Source organism: Falco peregrinus, chromosome 7 (assembly GCF_023634155.1).
Source record: "Falco peregrinus isolate bFalPer1 chromosome 7, bFalPer1.pri, whole genome shotgun sequence".
Lineage (NCBI taxonomy): Eukaryota > Metazoa > Chordata > Aves > Falconiformes > Falconidae > Falco > Falco peregrinus.
Window position 1 is genome coordinate 81,351,078 of NC_073727.1, and position 20,110 is coordinate 81,371,187.

The 20,110-nt window shown below is 36.0% G+C and overlaps 1 protein-coding gene across 3 annotated transcripts in view; it reads left to right on the plus strand.

The window, feature by feature from the left end:
* Positions 1-20,110, plus strand: part of SENP6 (SUMO specific peptidase 6) — a 90,773-nt gene that overhangs the window by 52,104 nt on the left and 18,559 nt on the right. For all 3 annotated transcript variants that reach the window (XM_027790747.2, XM_055809915.1, XM_055809917.1), the window contains 11 exons: positions 927-1,072; positions 5,656-6,055; positions 6,908-7,143; positions 9,650-9,811; positions 10,708-10,750; positions 14,244-14,423; positions 17,425-17,651; positions 18,243-18,349; positions 18,439-18,555; positions 19,390-19,512; positions 19,768-19,860. In XM_027790747.2, coding sequence (XP_027646548.1) covers positions 927-1,072; positions 5,656-6,055; positions 6,908-7,143; positions 9,650-9,811; positions 10,708-10,750; positions 14,244-14,423; positions 17,425-17,651; positions 18,243-18,349; positions 18,439-18,555; positions 19,390-19,512; positions 19,768-19,860 — 1,834 coding nt within the window. The remainder of the gene's footprint in view (positions 1-926; positions 1,073-5,655; positions 6,056-6,907; positions 7,144-9,649; positions 9,812-10,707; positions 10,751-14,243; positions 14,424-17,424; positions 17,652-18,242; positions 18,350-18,438; positions 18,556-19,389; positions 19,513-19,767; positions 19,861-20,110) is intronic.

A 20,110-nucleotide genomic window follows, 5' to 3' on the forward strand; every position in this document is an offset into this window, starting at 1 on the left:
TATGCTAACCAGTTACTCTGCTGTGTGTTTTTAGGTTAATGTTAAGTAGAACTTCACCAGTTCACACAAGTAGTTACTTACACAAGAGTAAATTAACATAGAAAAACCTCACTTATTATTATTTCTTTGTTGAAAATTACTCATTCTTTAGTTTTGAGATGTCTTCTAACAGTAGGAAGTTGGTGAGACTATCAGTGTGTATATTGAAAAAGTGTTCATATCTATTTAAGAAAATACAGACTTAAAAAAAGTTCCAGTATGGAGACCGCAATTAAACTAGGGAGTATAAATAGCACTTTTACATTAAACCGAATTAAGGCACTGTTGTACAACATACTGTACTACTTAAGAAGAAGATCTCACTCTGTACATTGTTAATTTATTGGTTTCTTTGTTCCAGTGTTCTTGCAGTATTTCAGTGAATGCCCCAATAAAAAACAAGATACAGCAGTGTAGTTCACTGTACTGCTGAGTCTTGTGTTGAAGGAATAAATTCTAATGACACAGAACATTTCCAGTTATTCTGAATGCACTTACCAGCAGTCCGTTAGTGAAAATTACCATGAGCATAATGTAGCAGATCTCCTATTTTCAGTAGCGGACAGTCCATTGTAGTTGTAGTGAAGTTAGTATAGACTTTTTAAGTCCAAAGCCTCCTCCAAATAGGAGGAGGCTTTGGACTTAAAATTGTCACCGAAAGACACTGAAATAGTATTAGTAAAACAAGATTTTTGAAGTTACTTTGGGGATTTTTTCTTATTCATACAACAAATCATGAGAACTTGAAGCAGTGTAGTTTGTTGGATGTTTAAAAAGGTGTTTATGTTTAGTTCACATTAGTGTAAAATGTGAAAAATAAGGCGATACTTATTTTTAAAGCATATGAATAGACGTTTTTTGTAACATTTTTGCGTTTTCCCTCCTAGACAGTATAATGGAAAACACAGAAGAGTCAGAATCAGAATCAGAATATGAAATTAAGAGAAAGGTGCAACAGAAACGTCACTGCAATTCATATCAATCTGACTTGACTCTGTCTTCTGCTACAAAAAAATGCTTAACTCCGTTAAAGGTGGGTTACATTTTAAAATCATTTAAACTTCTGTTTATCTTTAAAAGTTGTTGCATATTTTAAAAACAGGTATACAGCTGTAGAACAAGTTAATGTTCTAAAAATCCTTAGTTGGGAGAAAGCGTTACATAAATTTTTTAAAAAGTGTTACAAAAGTAGAGCTATTTAAGTGTTAATATTGATACTAGCTATGAAATACTTTCTGATTTGAACAAACAGATGCTGCACTGGAAAGCAAAAGAACCTGTAGTTAATTTGATTGGATGATCAATAAACCAGAAACTGATAATTTTGGTTTGCTGTCTATGAAGTAGAGGAACACTGTTTTACTGTCTGGCAGTTTTGTTTTTGTTTTGTTTATTTTTTTTAGTGTCCTGATTTTCTGTACTCATAACAATAAAGATAGAGGTACTGCACAAATGCAAGTACTTCTTACTAAGTTGCTCTCTTTCTCAGTGAAACTAGCACAGGTATCCAAATGGCATTCTGTGGTCTAGGTGCAGCCAACCAGGTTACTTTGCCTGGAACTTTGCTGAGTATCAGATGCAAGCTATTTTTGAAATTCCCGTAAGGTGCTCTGTATTTCTTGTCATCTTCCCAAGTTACTATGGAAGATTCATAATGCACGCATACAGGTCACACTGTATGACTGTCAAAGCAAAATTTCTTGTAAGGAGATCTTGGTGTAAAAATAAATACATCTATTACACTTGGTACTACTCTTGTGCATTACCATTACTATTTAGTTAATTAATATGATGTTATTTGAAAATCTTAATACCTGAGGTTTTGATCTGTGTATGATATCTATATAGCTATGATCTATACAAGCAAAGTAATGAAGTAACAAAGCAGTTAAAAACGAAAAAAAGACATTACTGTTCTGTGGTTTTTGTTTAATCATTATATTGATAAACATGGTTTATGTTTGTTTAAAGAAATAAAATACTCATTGCAGCTTACCTTATGTCCTGTCAAGTAAGGGACAAAAGCAGAAAACCGTTTTCTAGATGGAAATGGTCATTGAAAACAATTTAAAAATAAATGGAATCTTGTCATTTCCTTGATAAAAGTCTGAAGATCTAACAAATGTCATCTTTTTAATACATAAATTGTTTTCCCTACAAATTATCTGAGTTAGCATGAGAGGAAAGAAAGCAGCCTCATGATTTGTGGCTGCATTGTGAACTGTTAGGCCGTTTGCAGTAACTCCTAGCTCTCACTAGAAGACTCTGTACATGAAGAAGCAATGTGTGCTTTCAGCATATTCCTCCCTGTTGCAAACCCGTGGTACTGAAACCCAGAACTACTTCCCGCATTGTATACATGGGGAAAGCGGAGGTTGGAGCTGTATGTGGAAGCATCAGCAGCTTGGTATCCTTGAGCTAGATTGCGTATGGCTGACCATGTTGCTAAAATAAGCTGTTTTCTGTCTCCCCGATTAAAAAAGCAGCAGACTCGATTATAGGTCAGGGGCATGATTTCATTTCGAAAGCCACCAGGCAGGTTGCACTTGTAAACAGTATTTAATAATTGCCTGGTACTTTTTCCCGTGCATATCTTAGAAATCTGTAAAGTTGAGAACACCAGCAGTCATGAATGAAAACCAATTACCTTTTCTCAGACAAAAGAGCTGAGTACCTGTGGTAAAACTCTCAAGCAGTAAGCCTAAAAAAGGCAACCCCCCCCATACTGTTCTCATGATATATTACAAGAATTCAGAGATTTTATTAATCAGTTGTTGTGAGGCTACATAATCATTGAACAATTTGATTGAAATTCAGCCACTGATTCAGGAAATGTCTAAATTGGTGATTACATCAAGTAAGGAGGGTATGTCCTTACTCTGTTCCCTGTTCTACCATCTACCGCTGGCCACTGCTGAACGGTAAGCACAGGGCTAGATGAACCTTTACTCCAGTCCCATAGGGTAGTTAGGATCCTTATAAGACTGTCTAGTTTGTGGATATGCTTTTTGGATATAGAACAGATCTCGCTGCAACTGAATTCACTAGCACAACTCACAGTTTTATTTTCTTTTTTAAATGGGTTAAGAGTTTTATAATTTATTACAGTAAAGGGATTTTTATGCATTTGTCATGAACTATACGCGTTTACACGAGCTATGAGTTGCCAGAGTGTGCAGATGATGGATTGGAGGTTGTCATGGTTTAACCCCAGCCAGCAATTAAACCCAGCCAGCAAGCCAGCTCCTTGCTCACTCCCCCTGTCCCACCCTGCCTGCCCCCAAACCCCATCCCCCTAGGGGTGAGGAGAACAATCAGGAAAAAGGTAAAACTTGAAGTTTTACCTCAAAAAGGTTGAAGTAAGAACAGTTTAATAGTTGTAATAAAATAAAACCCAATAATAAAAACAACAGTAATTGTAATGAAAAGGAGGGAGAAGGGGAGAGGAATAAAATCCAGAGGGAAGGAGAGGAAAAAACCCAAGTGATGCGCAATACAGTTCCTCACCACCCGCTGAGCAGTGCCCAGCCAGTCCCTGAGCGGTGATCAGCCAGCCCTGGCCAACTCCCCCCATTTATATACCCAGCGCAACATTTTATGGTATGGAATATCCCTTTGAAGTAGGTCGGCTGTCCTGTCCCAATTTCTTGTGCCCCTCCAGCCTTCTTGCTGGCAGGGCCTGAGAAACTGAAAAGTCCTTGACTTAGAATAAGCATTGCCTAGCCACAACTAAAAACATCAGTGTGTTTTCAACATCATTTTGGTACTAAATCCAAAACACAGCACTGCATCAGCTACAAAGAAGAGCATTAACTCTATCACAGCTGAAACCAGAACAGAGGTTTATGGAACCTCTGAACAATTCAAAAGTGTTGGTTGTGCTTTTGTGCAGGAGGAATTGCAGGTACAGCCTCGTGCTTGTCAGGCAAAGTGCAAATGTTTTCCATCTTAGTAGACCATAGATTGTGCTTTCTAATTTTTAAAAACTTAAATAATTTTTAAAGGAAAACTTCAGTCATAGGACAGAGTATTTGTATAGGGCAGGGGTCCTCAAACTTTTTAACTAGGGGGCCGGTGCGGATGAAGTGGCAGCAGGCCATCTGCGGCTGCTTGGTTTCCCCCCCAACCCCCCACGGGGGGGTCTGTAAATACCGGGGGCCGGATTGAGGACCCTGGGGGGCTGTACCTGGCCCATGGGCTGTAGTTTGAGGACCCCTGCTACAGGGCATATAGTATTTATATTTTGCAGATTGCAATTTTTTTTAAAAATTCTGTATTTTACAAGTTAAGCCAGACACGATTAGGTAGAGCTCATCTACTTAAGTACTCATTTATCTTCAAGTAGAGTCTAAATAAAAGAGTATGCCCCTCTAATTAAATGCTACCTCTTAAACACTACTACCTCTACCATCAATATGCAAGTGTTCAAACCATGAAAAGGAAGTAGGTTTTAAATTTTTGGTGTGTGGCTCGAGTAGAGGGGTGCAGTTATTCTGATCCTTCAGGTAGAATTGGTAGCTTCTGCTGAATATTTTAATGTCTGATTGAAATTCTTCAATGTGATTAGAGGTATCTTTGCTACATTCTATAACTAAGCACTGAGGCACAATACTGGTTTTCATGTCACTTGCTATTTTATCACTCTGGTTTTAGAGGTCTGATACTACATTTTTATATGCTGGCGTTTTTTGCATCTGTGTTGCTATAGTATGTGTAGCTTTGTTAAACTGCAGAAATTTTGTAACAACAATATATTCTCCTTGCATAATTTTTGTCTTTACATTTGTTTTAAAAAGTGATTGAAGATCCAACACGTGAAGAAGTCTTCTTTACTGGAAAGATGTTCATGATGGCATGGAGTGTGGGGTGGGGATGAGGATGCATGTGCTAACTGTAATAGCTATGTTTTGAAAATATGTTCAAAGTGTTTTTTGGTGGGACCTAGTGCATGTGAGAGAAACAAAACATGTCTCTGTGTTTGCAGTGATAGGATACATTTTCCCTTGTAGCCCCTGCGCTCCTCTTGAAAGTTTGGGGATCTCCTTATTCTGAAGTCCTATTCTCTTTTCTGAGATGCTGAACTCTAGAGCAGTGTACTTTTTTTTCCTTGTCTGTCTGTCTGTCCGTCCTGTCTTTTTGTTGAGGAGGGATTTTTCTGCATGCTTTGCCAGGCTGTTGGAAGATATCTTGGGGAGACCGGGAGGTTGCTTCTAGTCCTCGTTAGCATTGTTCTCTGGATCCTTAGGTTACTCCATTTTTCTCCAATGAAACTATTTTTTACAGAGTGATGTAAATGGACCTTCTTGCTGATGAATATATCTGAATAATATGCAGCCTTTTATATACAGAAAAAAAAAAGCAAGAAGAAAAATCTGAATTATCTGACATTAATCACTTATTAAAAATACCCACAAGTGCCAGTTGTTCCTGTTAGAATATTTTTCATTTCCTTAAATGAAAAAAATCAAACTGTCTTTTAATGTTTGCTTTCCCTGCTTACTATAATTGCTAATATAGTCAATTTTTATTCTGAACAGGAATTAAATGCATGATTTGGAAATGGTATCTTTGCACTTAATGTGGTTAACTAGTTTTGTGTGTGTGTTTCCTCTCTAGCTTTTGGAACCAATTGATTATTCTACTGATTGCCCAAATTGTGGGCGGGCAAATGAAAATCAGACCAAATGCCGACATTGTGAAAGTGCTTCTCTAAAGGATTTGCAAAGAATCTCCAGACAAACTGTGACATTAGGTGAATCTGTGGGACCTTTATCACGTTCTTCGATACATCAGAATTCAACAGGGCAAAAATCTTCAGGTACAGGCTTCAGCACAAAGAAGTTTTATAGTTCTGCTGTTGGGAAAGGTCCAACAGATATTCTACTGAGTAATGAAGTAGGACATTCTATGTTACGACAGAATGGAAAAGTCGGTCTTATTACTGGGACAAAAAATCCTAAAATTACAGGAAGCTTAAGACAGAGAAGTACGAGACCATCTGAACTAAATGATCCAAGTAAGTACCTTTTTATGCATATAGCCATGAACTGGAAACCCAAAATACTGTATAATGAAGGAACTGTTCCTGCAGGTTTACATTACTGATTTTGCATGGAATTTTTTTGTGAACAATCTTCTTGGGGAAGAGGGACAGACCTTTTTATAATTTCATTTTCATATGCTGAGGTACTCTCTGAGAAGGATGAACATTGGGGAAATCAAATTACTTCATGAATCTTTTATTTTTAAAAATACACTTTGTAACTTTAGCAAAAAAGAATTCTTAGTAGAATTTCATCATTCATTCTCCCAAAGGGAAAGACAGTCTTTGTTTTTTATTTTATATTCCCCCCCACCTTTCTTTTAGAGCTACGCATTTATTTCAAATTCGTAATTTGTAAAATGTTGACTTTTCGCGCTTTCTCTGCGTAAACTCAAATTAATTTATAAGCAGGAAGGAACTTGGAATTTGGGAAATTATGTTTCTGGTTCCATGCTTAGTTTACTAGACCATGTTGTCTTACTGATTTGAACAACTTGTTGTAATTTCTTTTGACGGTTTTTCTTAATTTATATTATTCACTTTCAATTTTTGATTGAACCAGGAAATGTATGACTTCACTTCTGTGTGCGGAGGCTGACTAACGATACCCGTTTCTTGCATAGTTAGTTGTGAGAAATAAATGAGGGGAGGGAGCGCCTGTGAGCAGATTCAAAATAAACATTATTAAAAGCATAATATAATGATAAATGTGGACTTTTTTGGCACTGCAGGACAATTACATAAATTACTTTTAAGCTATTGCTGGAAAAGAAATTTCTGTTACAGGAAAATGTAGTGGTTGAGAATGTAATATTTTCTGTTTAGTTGTCTTGTCTAGTGATGATGATGATGATGATGAGGATAGTGGCAGCACTAGGAGAATGGAAAGCATTTCACCTCGTCCTGCAGATTCAGCCCGCTCCTCCCCAGCTCCTTCTACAGGAAAGGTGGAAGCAGCATTAAAGGAAAACAGTTGTGGAATAGAACAGAGAATAGGTAGTATAACAACAGATACAGAAATTGCAGTCACACTACCAAGAAAAGCAAGAATGAAAGATCAGGTACTATTTAATGCTTTGTTTAAAGAAAACAAAAATCAGATAATGGTAAATGTAAAGGCTTGTTTGCATTGTCAGAAGTTGACTATATTTTGATTGCTTTTCTTACTTAGCAGCTCATTGAGTAGTATATCTGCTTACATAATACTGGAGACATAAGAAAATGTATTAATTATATTTTTACAAATGTTCATCGTGATTTGAATTATGCTCTTAACATAGGTGCTTCTGTGTTGAATGTATATTCTTTGAGACTGTGCCAGGGTGTCTGTGTGAAACTCAAGGGCCCGCTTAGTTTGTGAAAAAAAATATAAGTACCAGCTCTTGCTTGGTGAGACTTTGGACTTAGAAAGTTAAACATGAAAAGAGACATTAGGAGTAATAGCGTCCCTCTAAAATCAAAATACTTTGAACAACTGCCCCAATTAATATCATTTATTTTAAGGATTTCCTGGTGGGGCCTTTGTTTTGTAGTTGAGTACCACTGCAAGGTTTGGATAAACAAAGATAAAAAGTGCTCCATGAGCAGACTTCTTAAGTGCTGTCAAAGGGGACAGCTTTCACAGTATGTTAAAAAATTAACCACCTCAACAGTGAGCCATTAGGAAAAATAATTCCTCTGTGGCAGTGTGGTGTTGAATTAATAGTGCTGATTAAAACTGTTCTTGGGTCGCTTGTCCAGTTCAACACAAGTATCGGATCAGATTTCCACCTGCAGTCTCAAATCCTTTGTGTTTTCTGAGTTAGAATGCTGAAGTAATGATGCCAAAACCTTCATGCAATGTTGAGATTCAGAAGCCAACATTCTAGTCTTGTAGTTGATGAAATTATGGATGTTTGTAATATGGTATATAATTAGTCACCACTATCAATATGAAGCTGTGAACCTCTAGCCTACAATAAAGCTGTGGGGCTAAAAGCTTGGATGATAGATAGTTTGGAATTTCATTTATTCTGGCATTATCTACTGGATTAATTGAAACTGTTCCATTGTGAAGCCACTGGTGTCTAAGACTCCTGAAACTCTCCCAAATGCTTTTCTTTGTAGACTCATATGTTCATGTTCACCAGTCTTTAAGAACCAGTAGTAACATTGGAAATGAATTATGTATTTTATATAAAAGTAGGAAATAACTTGCTTTTGAAAATAAGGGAAACAATTTTTTTTTTGTTTGTGAAATTTGACACAAACTTTCCATTGATTCAAGGAAACTATGAAGAATTGCAGATATCAGTGTTTTTGTCAGATATGATGGAAGAAGCTTGGAGAAGCTTTGTTCATTTTTTTTTCTCTCAAAAATATTCATTATTTCTTTACTGAAGAGGCTACTTGAATATAGCTCCACTTAAATTTTTACCATTTTACTGTTTGTCTGTGATTTGAGTTTTGAGCTTTTAATAAAGTTTAGCAAGTCCTAGAAGATATTTTATTCAGGGATTGGGAATCTTTGCCTTCTCTACTGTATTTAAATGAAGCATCCAAACATGTAGCTTGAGTTACGGCCAAGATAGGCTAGTGATTAGGGACTTTAACCTAATTGTCAAGACTTAGTCTTAGTAGATACGTTGAATCCCTTAAAATGTTCTTCTGTGGGAGTTTTAATTGTATTTTGTAACTCAAAAGAATGTTTATTAATGGCCAGCTTTATGAAACAATGTAACTACAAAATAAAAGACTAGTGTACAGAAAATCCTTCCACGATGTAGAGCAATATAAGCAATAAAAAAAATAAATACATTAATCAGGTGGCTGTTGGCCAGCTTTCTTTCATTTTAATAGGTTTTCATAAGATTGATCTGTTGGTAAATGGGATGCTTCATTGAGATTACCGCTTCAGTCAGCATCTGGAGACTTTCTTGAACTGGAGCTAAACTCCACGTGACCTTCTTTCAGTATTCAGACTTCTGGTCCTGGAATCTATCCTAAAAATATCTTAATAGTTCTGTAGAGTTTCTTTAAGGAATTTTGTTTGGGCTTATTGATGTTTCTTGAAGATTCTACAGTTGCTAATGTGGTGAGGCACTGTACTTCAGTAATTACTCAGTGTTTTCAGTCACAAAAACCTTGCACTAATAAAAACTGAAAGAAAAAACAAACCCACCAACATTGTGGTGCTTTTACAGCATTAGCAGTTTTATATAAATAAAATGTATTAAAAATAACCCTATTTTGCTGGACTGCACAGTGTTTCAAAATGACAAAACCTGAATTGGTTTTGGCAATTTTAGGAGCACTACTTGTGATTTGGAAATATTAACCAAATGTTTACAAGTGTCAGCTTACCCTTTTTTTTTTTCTTTAATCTAGAATATTAAGGTCTTTAGATGTTCCGTAAAGCCCTTTAGGAAATTTGTATCTTCTGTTTATGGTTGAGGTGGATGCTATATAGTAAGTAATGTTCTTGACCAACAGAAAAGTAGTTGAAAATATAGTCGCTAGTTTTTAGCAAGCTTGTTTTAGCAATAAATCTTAGTGAGACATTCTGAAACCTTGAAAATTACTTTTCAGTTTGGGAACATTGTGTCTAACACTCCAATAAAACGGCGTAAAGTTATTTCTCGAGAGATTGTAACTGAGACTGTACCTCTGAATTCCTGTGAAAGTGTCATTCTGCATTGTCGAAGTATACGAATAGGAACACTACGAAGAATGGTAGTGGAACCTGTGATTGTAAGTAAACTTACTATTTCACAAATCTCCTTTCAGTTTTTGATGGACATTGTTATTTTCATACTTGAACAACATAATATTTTTGCCTTTTATCTGTGGAACAGTAAGTTTGTCTCTAATGTCAGGGGCAGTGATTCCCAAAGAATCCCAAAGTACTGACATACTATCTAGTGCTGGTGTTAAAGAGAAACATCATGCCTGCAAAACCCTTGAAAACAATTTACTTGGCTGTGGAGGCTTGTGGATTAGCATGCATTTGTTAAGAATATTGAAGGCAACAGTGACCAAAAAATTAATATTGATAGATGAGAGGAAGAAGCATGTCTGCATGTCTGCAGTTGAATTATTTTATTTTTATATAACATTTTTTTTTTTGTTAGCTCAGTTACTCAGAGACTTTCAAGGAGACATCGAATGTTAGTTGTATGCAATAAGCCAGAGAAAATGGACACTTCTTGCTGGGGTAACCACATAAATAGCAGAGAAGTGTTACTTGTTCTTTCCACTTATCTGCAAAACCCTGTTGTTTGATTTGCTTAAATACTGATAATAGAAGACATTCTCTTTTGAAGATAGTTTTTTTTTTTTTCCCCTCTCGCTATAATTGGTGGTATTTTTCAGAGCATTATAAACCTTTTTGAAAGTGGAATACTTAGGAGAACTCTTGAAGTTTCAACAGTCAATATGACTGAGACACTGAATAATAAAGAATATACTTGCTTCCTTGACTTATGCTTAAATGTACACTTTGCTTTTTTTAAAAAGGTAGTTTTTATTTTAAAATTTTCATTACTTAAGTACTTAGTCAATTGAAATATGTTTGCTCACAATTAAAAGGCATTAAGTCAGTTTTGGTTTAGAGAAGATGTGAAATCTTATTTTGTTGTCTTCCACAGTTTTGCCTGGATTATATCAAAATACGCTTAGAAAGTCAAGAAGGTGAGTACATCTTTCATTTTACATTAATACTGATCATATATATATATTGCGTGAAGTAACTTTCTGAAAGGATTTAACAAATAAGTCATAATGAAATGTCAATTCTCATTTTGTGCCTGTAGTCAGGGAAGAAGAATGGGAGTATAAATTTGAACTGCCTCGTGAATAAATACAAAATGATTTTGCATTTTTTATAGCTTCCACTGACAGAAAAAAAATCACAGCAGGAATTAAGAATTTGTGGTGTGCATTTGGTGTGCAAATGGATGGTCATTAGCTCTTCCCCTTCATTCTGGCTGAAGAGTTGTAGATATTCTGGTGATGACTGGCAAAGGTTGTCTTGAAAATTATTAACAAAAACAAAAGGCAAGAGTAACCTCCTGTAAAACATGTTACCTTTTATTAGTTTTTTTTTATTTCAGATGCATCAGTAGAGAGTAAAAACCACCTAAGTGTCTTAGACCTTTCCTGTCTATATCTCCCTGGAAAAATTTTTCTTCTCTAGCCTCTGAGTTGTAGATTTCATGTTCCTGAAAGAAATACAGGGACATAGTTTAGGAAATGGTGAGCTTACAGTTATTGCGCTATTTCCTTTGTTTTCTTTTGTAGGGTTTTGCATTAGGCCTAAAAAGAAGCAATGCCTCCTTTTCTTAATCTTAAGTTTCCATGAAGATGCAGTCCTACTGAATTTTGCCTTTTGTTATTTGTAAAACAGAGCTATTATATTTTGTCATTATTATATACAAAAAGGTGTCTCATAACCTATAAAGATAAGCATAGGCTTTGCTCAGTAAAATATTTTAATTTTCTGCTGTGTATAAAATATAGATGCATAGAAACTATCAGTTTTCATGCATTAAATGCATTTCTAAAAAAACATTAAAAAGCTTAGTAAAATTTGTAGAAAATGTCAATTTTTAGTCAAAACAGCTGCATGGTGAAATGATTTATGTGGGACTTGGTCCCTCAATAGCATAAATATGGCAACTCATTAAATGCTGTGTTTATCGGAACATTTAGCACACTTCCATTTAATTTTTTTTGTTTTGCAGCTGGAGGGAGATGGGTGTATTCCCAGCTAGGTCCATTTCTATTAACATCATAATCACAGCATGACTTGTTTTAATACAAGTAAGGGTCTTGAAATAAAAATGACACCTGATTTTTTTTTTTTTCTTGAGATTGATTACAATGGTCATGCTTTTTCAGGGAAAGGCATATTCTTTGAACAGCTGTAGAAACAGCAGTACTGTCCTGCTTTGAGCTTGTGTTTGCATGTATAAATATGTCAGGTTCTCAAAATTCTCTCCACGTTCCTTGTCAGTTTTCTGCAGCTCCCAACTGGTGTTTCAAGGAAACAACTTTCTGTTTCTAACATGTAAAAATCTATTCACGTGGCCTTTAATGGATAAGTCATGTTGTCTGTCTTACGTCAGTGTTACAGGAAATATTGTTCAGGGGTTAAGGTGTTTATGGGGAAATGTATTATTAAGATGCTTGTCTTAACACAAAAGGATCAATATAATTTACATTTTCATATGAATAGTAGACAGTCTTCCTTGCACATGAAATTCGGTACGTTTTACCTCGGTGCAAGCCACCGTTACAAGGATTCAGAATTTTCTCCAAAGACCAGCTAGCTCATGTTGTGGCAAGGACTTTCTATCTAGACAGCATTAGAAGGACTTGTATACCTCTGGTTTTCACTTGTGATTGTCGTTACTGCAGCCTGCCTCTGAAAGTGGGAAGTTAGGTAAAATGAACTAAGGCAAGTGTTTTCATTTAGGAAGGAGAAACTGAATATTACTATAGAGACTGAGATACTGCAGCCTAGCCTTGGAAAGCTATTTTGTTGTTTGTTTTAAACAAAAAGGGCAGAAGACTCTAGGAGTCATCTACAAATCTTCATTCATTTACTAACTTCATTTTCTCCTGTCTAAGTCCCTAGGGAGATAAAGGAGGATCAGTGCAAGGAGATAGACTAGTTAGAATCCATGTAGCACATTGCTGCTGCTCTTTTCCTGATGAGATGGCAAAACGTGCCATGGCAAACGTGACAAACTGTTCTGAACAGCGAATGTCCAGGCGGCTTGAAGGAAGTGTGTTGTCACTGCAGCCTGACTCGGAGCCGGGCTGCTTCTTCCGCAGCTAGTGGGACAGGGGTATTGGAGGTTTAGAAGAAAAGGCGGGCTGCTTTGCTCCACAGAAGCTGTGGTGGCCACCACTTCCAGTCTGCAGCCAGTGGATAGTTGGCCTTGGGTAACTGCCCTGTCTTTACAAGCAGCAGACTCCCCTTCTGGCAGGCACAGGGGTGTGCATTCAGTTGCTGGCAAGGGTGGGTGTAGAGGGTGGCTGCTGGACTTTGACTGCTAGATGCCAAGATAAGGATCGCAGGGGTGGGAGGGGGAAACGCTTCCTTCACTAATAATAACAACCACTGATGTGCTAAACTAGAAGGTAATGGTATGTGTTTTATGTCTTCCCCTCCATCATATGTTTTTTTGCAATTATGTTCAGGGTGATGCAAATTAAACTCTTTAGGTGATAATCATTTTACTAATTCTTACTCACCATCTGTCTGGTCACGAAATATTTACTAGAATTTAACTTAAGAAAATCCTTAATATTTTCAGGAATTCCCTGCAGCATCTCTTCCCTTTTACAGGGAAAGGAGGAGGAGACAGGCTTGTTGCATTATTATTTATTAAAGGACTTCATATTGGCTCCATTTGTCCTTCCATTCTGTGCTTTGTTCCTACATAAGGGCATACAGTTTTTGTGGTGGAGGCTGCCATCAAGCATGTGTGGAAGCTGCCGCTAACTAAAGCTTTAAGTAACTACCATTAACCATTTTTGTGATCTAGAAATAATTAATGTCATTGAACTTCTGGGTCTTTTCATCAAATTGAAGAATTTTGACTTCACACAATTTTCTTTCCGTTTTTATAATTCACTAAAACCTGTAAAATACTCAGCATTGCCATTGACAGCATCAGAGGTAGTGTTAAAATTTACCATGTTGCTGACATCTCCTTTTGGTAGTAAACTGAAAGGAGCACCTTATTTTCCTCAGGCAGTCAGATCATTTCTCTTCATGTGTTCATTCACCTCTTCATTTTATAGTTATTTTTCATAAGGGAAATTGGTCAAAGGTAAATCTACAAAGTTTTACAAACCTATTGTAAAATGTGTCATAGCAGTAGTTGCAAATTTAAATCACTGGAAAGGGTGGTTTTTTTGTTGAAATAAAAACTAGATTGAAGTCGGTGAGAAAAAACAGTTTGTTTCTGATTACTTCCCTGAGAGGTGACAGTAGAGTTCAGTTTGTCTTTTAAGATATAACAGACATCACTTCCTGGTTACGTGTTGATCTGAAACTTCTAAAAACTTTTAAGATTGTTAATGAGTACATACTGATATGTTCTTAAAATCAAGGGGGAAATTGTGAAGGAAACCTGCATATTTTTACTATAATGTCATTATTTTATCCTAGAATCAGAAAGCGATATCAGAGAGATTAACCTGAAAACTTCAGAACTTACCAAATGTGAATGGTGTAGTGTGCGAAAATTACCAGTAGTCTTCCTACAAACAATACCATCAACCTGTAGTAGCCTGAGAGACCAACTGAAAATGAGTAAAGATAATGTTTGGTACGAATGTAAAGGAGACAGTAAGTAAAACAATTTTAGTTTACTATTCACTTCAGATTTTGTTTTACTATTTTGGATCATGACCGAGTGTACTAAAGACTAAAACTGGCATCATTGGCTGGGGCAGGGGTAGTGTTTTTCCAGATACTATCACCTTCCCAGGCTGATGACTGTAGTTCAGAACAGCTTGGCAAAACTAGTCTTCTGTTTGTCCAGGCACATGCTAGTTACAAGTGTAACTTTTTTTCACTAATATTTGTACTGAATTAAAGCAAGTTGGTTTGTTTAGCTTTTGGTATACTTGCTTCTGCTTTCTGTGCTGTTCTGCTTCCAGGCCTTAGTTTCAGTAGAAAGTGTTGTGTGGGTTGACTTGAGGTTTTTTCCGCATATGCTTGTAGTGATGTTGTGATGCAGACAAATACCTGCTTGGAAAGTAAATGGGTTGTCTTCATGTATCTTAAAATTAAGTTTTAATTTCAACATAGTTTTACTCAAGGGTCTAGCATCTTAATATGTACACTATTCTTAAAATTAATACAGAGTCCTCTTCCCCTTAAATAGGCTTTTCTTTAAGTTAAATTTTGTGGTTATTTATACTTGTACGGAGCTTCATAGATACGTGGTGCATTCAAATGGAGGAAGAATGCTTTCAGCAATCTCAGAATTGTGTGCTTCCAGCACACAGTACTGTTATAATAACCTCATCCACCTCCTATAAAAAGTATGAGCTGTAACGAGTGTTACAATTACAAAAGTAATTGGAGTGCATGTAGGGGAGCTAGAGACAATCCTGGGAGCAGGCATCAGACCTCAGGTATCACAGGTGTTCACAAGTGAAAAAAGGAAAAACTTACTGAGTTGTTCAGGTAAAAAATCCTTCCCTTAGTATGTCTCTCAGCCTTTCACCCCCCGCCTTTTCCCTCTGCAGCTGTGGCACCAAGCTAGTTTTACACCCAGCTGCTTTATTGTACTTGATATTTAGGAGCACTTTGTTGTAACACACTTGCTATTTGCTTTGTGAGCGTGAAATTACTTTAAGCCTGAATCCATAGCTGTGTAAGCAATTGTGTGTGTAGATGCCTAGTTCCCAAACCAGGAATAAATAAAACCTAGTTAGATACCTGAATTCTGTGTGTGGTGAATTGGGCAATATGCTGCTGAAGAATTATTTCTTACAAGTTAACATGCAGAGTTAAGAATAACCAAAAGGAAATGGTTATGCATGTGTCTGAAACTCTTCTTCTCTTACAGAAAAACAGGTCCCTGCAGCTCTGAGTTAGCCAGCTACGTGAGACTGAGATTTGCAGCCTGAATCCTATTCCTGTGTCTGACTGCCTAAATAATTCCTCTTAGTGCAATTTACTGCTTTTTTTTATTTTTCAGATGATGTGAGCAGGTGGTATTTATACAACAGCTGTTTGATCTGACTTACAGTCTCCAGCTTTTGGTAAAGGTGTAAGCTGACCTGTTCAGACAGCCACTGTACCAAAAGAAATACAAGATTTCTTAGAGCTAGCAAGAGTAATCGTGAGAGAATGCCTGATGGTATTCTGTTAGCAGGGTGTTCACCAAGGGCAGAGAAGTTATGGTTTGTCTATGTTACAGGACCTGAAAGCAGGGCTTTGCTCTTCTAGGTGGTGAGATCCCCTTACCTGTGTAAGAGGATGAAGATTTTGATTACTGTGACATTTTAAATTCCTTTCCTTGCTCAGATGCATACTTTTTAGAAATGAAAACTGTTTGCCAGTGGATTGGAGATCCTGAAGAGATTTCTGTTTCTATGGTAACAGAAATCTGATCAGTGAAAAATAACTGTTTCTTTTGTGAAATTGCCATCACAGCTTTTGTACTTACATACCCAACAATACATGCCTAAAATCAGTAAGAGTAGTTTTGTTAGAACTTTGTGCTTCTAATATGTGGTATACAGTTTGTATCGACTTTAAAAAAGCATCGTGCTTATTTTCACATTTCACTCTGGAAACAGGCGTTCCCAAAATGCACTTTTTCTTCTCCTTAGTATTCTATTCTGTTTAGTTTCTAAGCACTGGTTTAAGTTTTGTATCCTACTCGCTAGATAACCCCAAGTTAAAGTAGTATTTTTTTCCAACCTGTCACTGTTTCTGAGAATCTCCATTGTTGGAAAGAGCTGACGTGCAGATGTTGGTGCTGTGTATCCATGTAGAAGTGATTCTTATAGACAATTTTAGCTAAAAGGCCGGGAACCTCTGGGCTTATATGTTGTAGTACTTTAATATGTAAAATTTTCAAAAAGGTTTTGTAGTGTAGCCTTCTAGGATGAGGAATCTGGACAGACCATGAATCTGCCTGAATCGTGGGGTCTCATATACTGTTTCTTGTTTAATCTAGGGTATGTTGTCTGAGTGCGTGTGCTCTCCCCCCCTCCATCTATTGGAAAGTAGGAGTTAAGCAGATTAAAGCCATTTTTATAATAAACATTGAGACCACAAAAGCCCACCTACATTCTTAATATAGTTCTTTTCTAATAGATTTCCATAGGTGAATGTATCTTGATGGATTTTTGAGAGAGCTGCTCTAGACTTCTTAGTGTTGACCTGGGAGAAATTAGGGCATGGTATTGCCCTATAGAGAGGAAATTATGCTGACTATATAATTTCTAGAATTGCATAGAAACAATAGGATAGGAACTGTAATAAGAATAATAGAAAATAGTGATGACTGAGTCTTACTGTCAGTAAGCAAAGAAGCCATTATTTCAAAATATGCTTTGGCTTTGCATTCAGTGTGTCTTAACAAATTATCAGTTGTAATAATTAACATTTCTAGATTAAGGTAAAAGTTGAATGCCCTCTTTTTGCAAATGTAGGTAGAAGGGTTTGGTAGTTATTCCTTCAGTCTACTGGCATACATGTGTATTACTGCTTGTATGTATTGTCAGCAGCGTGTACATGTGGTGGCCCACAATTCTTTGAAATCTGTTTATAATTGCAACATTTTGTTTTGTTTGTAAATGAATAATTTTCTCTGCTTTTATTACAGGTCAAGAAGAACAGTACATCATTTTGATTTTTGAAACTGGGCTTGATTCTCATGCAAACTCAGTATTTGAAAAAATAATTACTGACATTGGTATTAGAAATAATATTTCTGACTTCTTTGTGAAAATTTCCTTTGAAGAAGCCAATGGCAGGCTTGTTGCATTTACTAAGTGCTTGGAAGACAATTCCAAAGGAAGCCCATCTCACAGAGAAAACAAAATAAAAAATGTAATTATGTTTTTGGGTTTGTTTTAGAACAAAGTCATCATATTATTTCGGTTACAAATACAGTAAAGTATTCTAGTGCTAGTCACTAGATTCAAAAAAATCCCAACAACTTCTACTGGCTTTTATATGAGGATTCCCAGACTGGCCCATGGTGGGTTATGAAACTATGGGAAATGGTCTGCATTCACAGTACTATTTATAGTGTGTTTAGTTTGATCATAAGAATGTACAATGGTCCACAAGTAATTTTGTCATTTAGAAATTATAGTACAAATTTCTCATCCCTTAATAATTGGACAACGTAATTGTTTCCCCATTAATTTACTGGTAAAATTACAGTATTTCAAACAAGAAATTAAGTAGCGGTGCTGTATTTAAATTGAATTAGCATGTTCTTTAAACAAAACTACCTCTTCAAGAATTTGCAAATTTTGTGGACCTGCAAGAAATGAGTGTGGAGCTAAGTGTAATCAATGAGCTAGGAAAGGCAAAAACCTAAACTTGACACTGCTGGACTTCAGAAAGATTTATTATCTTTTTGATAAATTTGAACACAGTATGCAAATTATTATTTACTTTTATTCTTTTAAGGTTGCTTCTGAGTCCAAAGTGCAGCAGCGAAATAAACAGTTACCGTATTTTGATGATGATGAAGAAATTGGAGAACCACATACAGTATTTATTGGTCCTATAGAAAAGTAAGATATTAATCTTTGCACTGTAATAATTTTCTCAGGGTTTTTGGCATTTCTTAATTATTATTATTGGCTGTTGTTTTTTTTTTCAGGTTGATAGTTTATCCACCTCCTCCAGCTAAAGGTGGTATTTCTGTGACCAATGAAGACCTCCATTGTCTAAATGAAGGAGAATTTTTAAATGATGTTATTATTGATTTTTATTTAAAGTAAGTTTTAATTCAAATCAGTTTTTAGTCATCTTTTACTTTGAAACCTGAAAATTTCTGACATTGAAGAACCTAGTTCTTTAGTTGGTCTCCAATTAAGGTCGGTCTCCAAGTACGTATACCTGTAATTTCAAAGGTTTTCTATATTTGCGAGAAATTTTGGTTCCTTTCCTGTCCTGCTTGACAGTGACATTGTTCTCACTTGGAAAAATGGTTCTTTAAAATTTCCTAGTATCTGCAGTGGAAATTTAACTGCAAGGAAAAAAAAAAGTCTTTTTAAGTTCAGTTGGTTTTTTCCAGAGTATTTGTGTTCCTTGGAATTTCATGTTTTGATTAAAATAAATTATTTTTTGTGTCACTGACACTATAGATGTTAGAAGCATATAAAATTGGTATGTGCTGCTGTGTTTATGCTACACATAAGGGGTGTGTGTGTAATTTTCAGTCTGTTGAAATATTTTACAGGTAAAAAGAAAGTTAATGCATCACTCTGGGAGTGTTCGGAGGCTTAGCAGCTCAGTTATAAAATATGGGTCTTTCCTAGGTTGATTGTTATGTAACAAAGTCATTGAACATTTGTTTTCCTGCCATGATATAAAAATAAATACAACAGCAGCAAAACCACTTGTTGATTGGGGAAAGCACTTAATATCTTGCAGTATTGACACACTTTTCTGCATTAAGTAGTTCCTGTGGTTACTTAGTTCTGATATTCTTACAGCTATTTTGTGAGAGGCTGCAACAGTTTGGTGGGGAGGTTGGCAGTCATTTTTACTGCAGCGGTTAATATTTAAAATTAACACCTCCATGAATTTTTCTTTTTTAACTGATTAGGTATTTGGTACTTGAAAAACTGAAAAAAGAAGATGCTGATAGAATACACGTGTTCAGTTCATTCTTCTATAAACGCCTTAATCAAAGAGAAAGAAGAAATACTCACGAAACTTCAAACCTTTCGTAAGTCTGTTGATGAGTCACTTTAACTAAGAGCTAAGTACAGTAAAGACTACAAGAACAGATGCTTTACAGACATAAAATCTTTACAGACAATAGTATGATACCGACAGAACTGCAGGAGGTATCCAGACCTATAGCAAACATGGAATGTGCCTTGGAAATCTTAAGAAGCTGTTGAAGTGAAAATATCTGGAAAAGTAGTCTGCCAGTTAAAATAAGCCACCCTACAAATAATGTGTTGGTTTCTTCTCACAGAATACAACAAAAACGACATGGGCGAGTAAAAACATGGACACGGCACGTTGACATTTTTGAGAAAGATTTCATTTTTGTTCCCCTTAACGAAGCGTAAGTAAACATACCTTTTTATCGCATTTGGTAAAGACTTAAGCTTCATAGTTCTAAAATTGAAAGTTACAGTGTGAATTGAAGTTAAAAATTAAGAGATTAAACATCTTTTTCCAGGTAATAAAACCAAAATAATAATGTAAGACCTTTAAGTGTTATAGTATAAGAAGTATGAGCCAATGTAAAGACTAAGCAAAAATGAACTTTTCTGAGTACTTTTTCTAGTTTTACTTGGTTCTCAGGAGTTCCT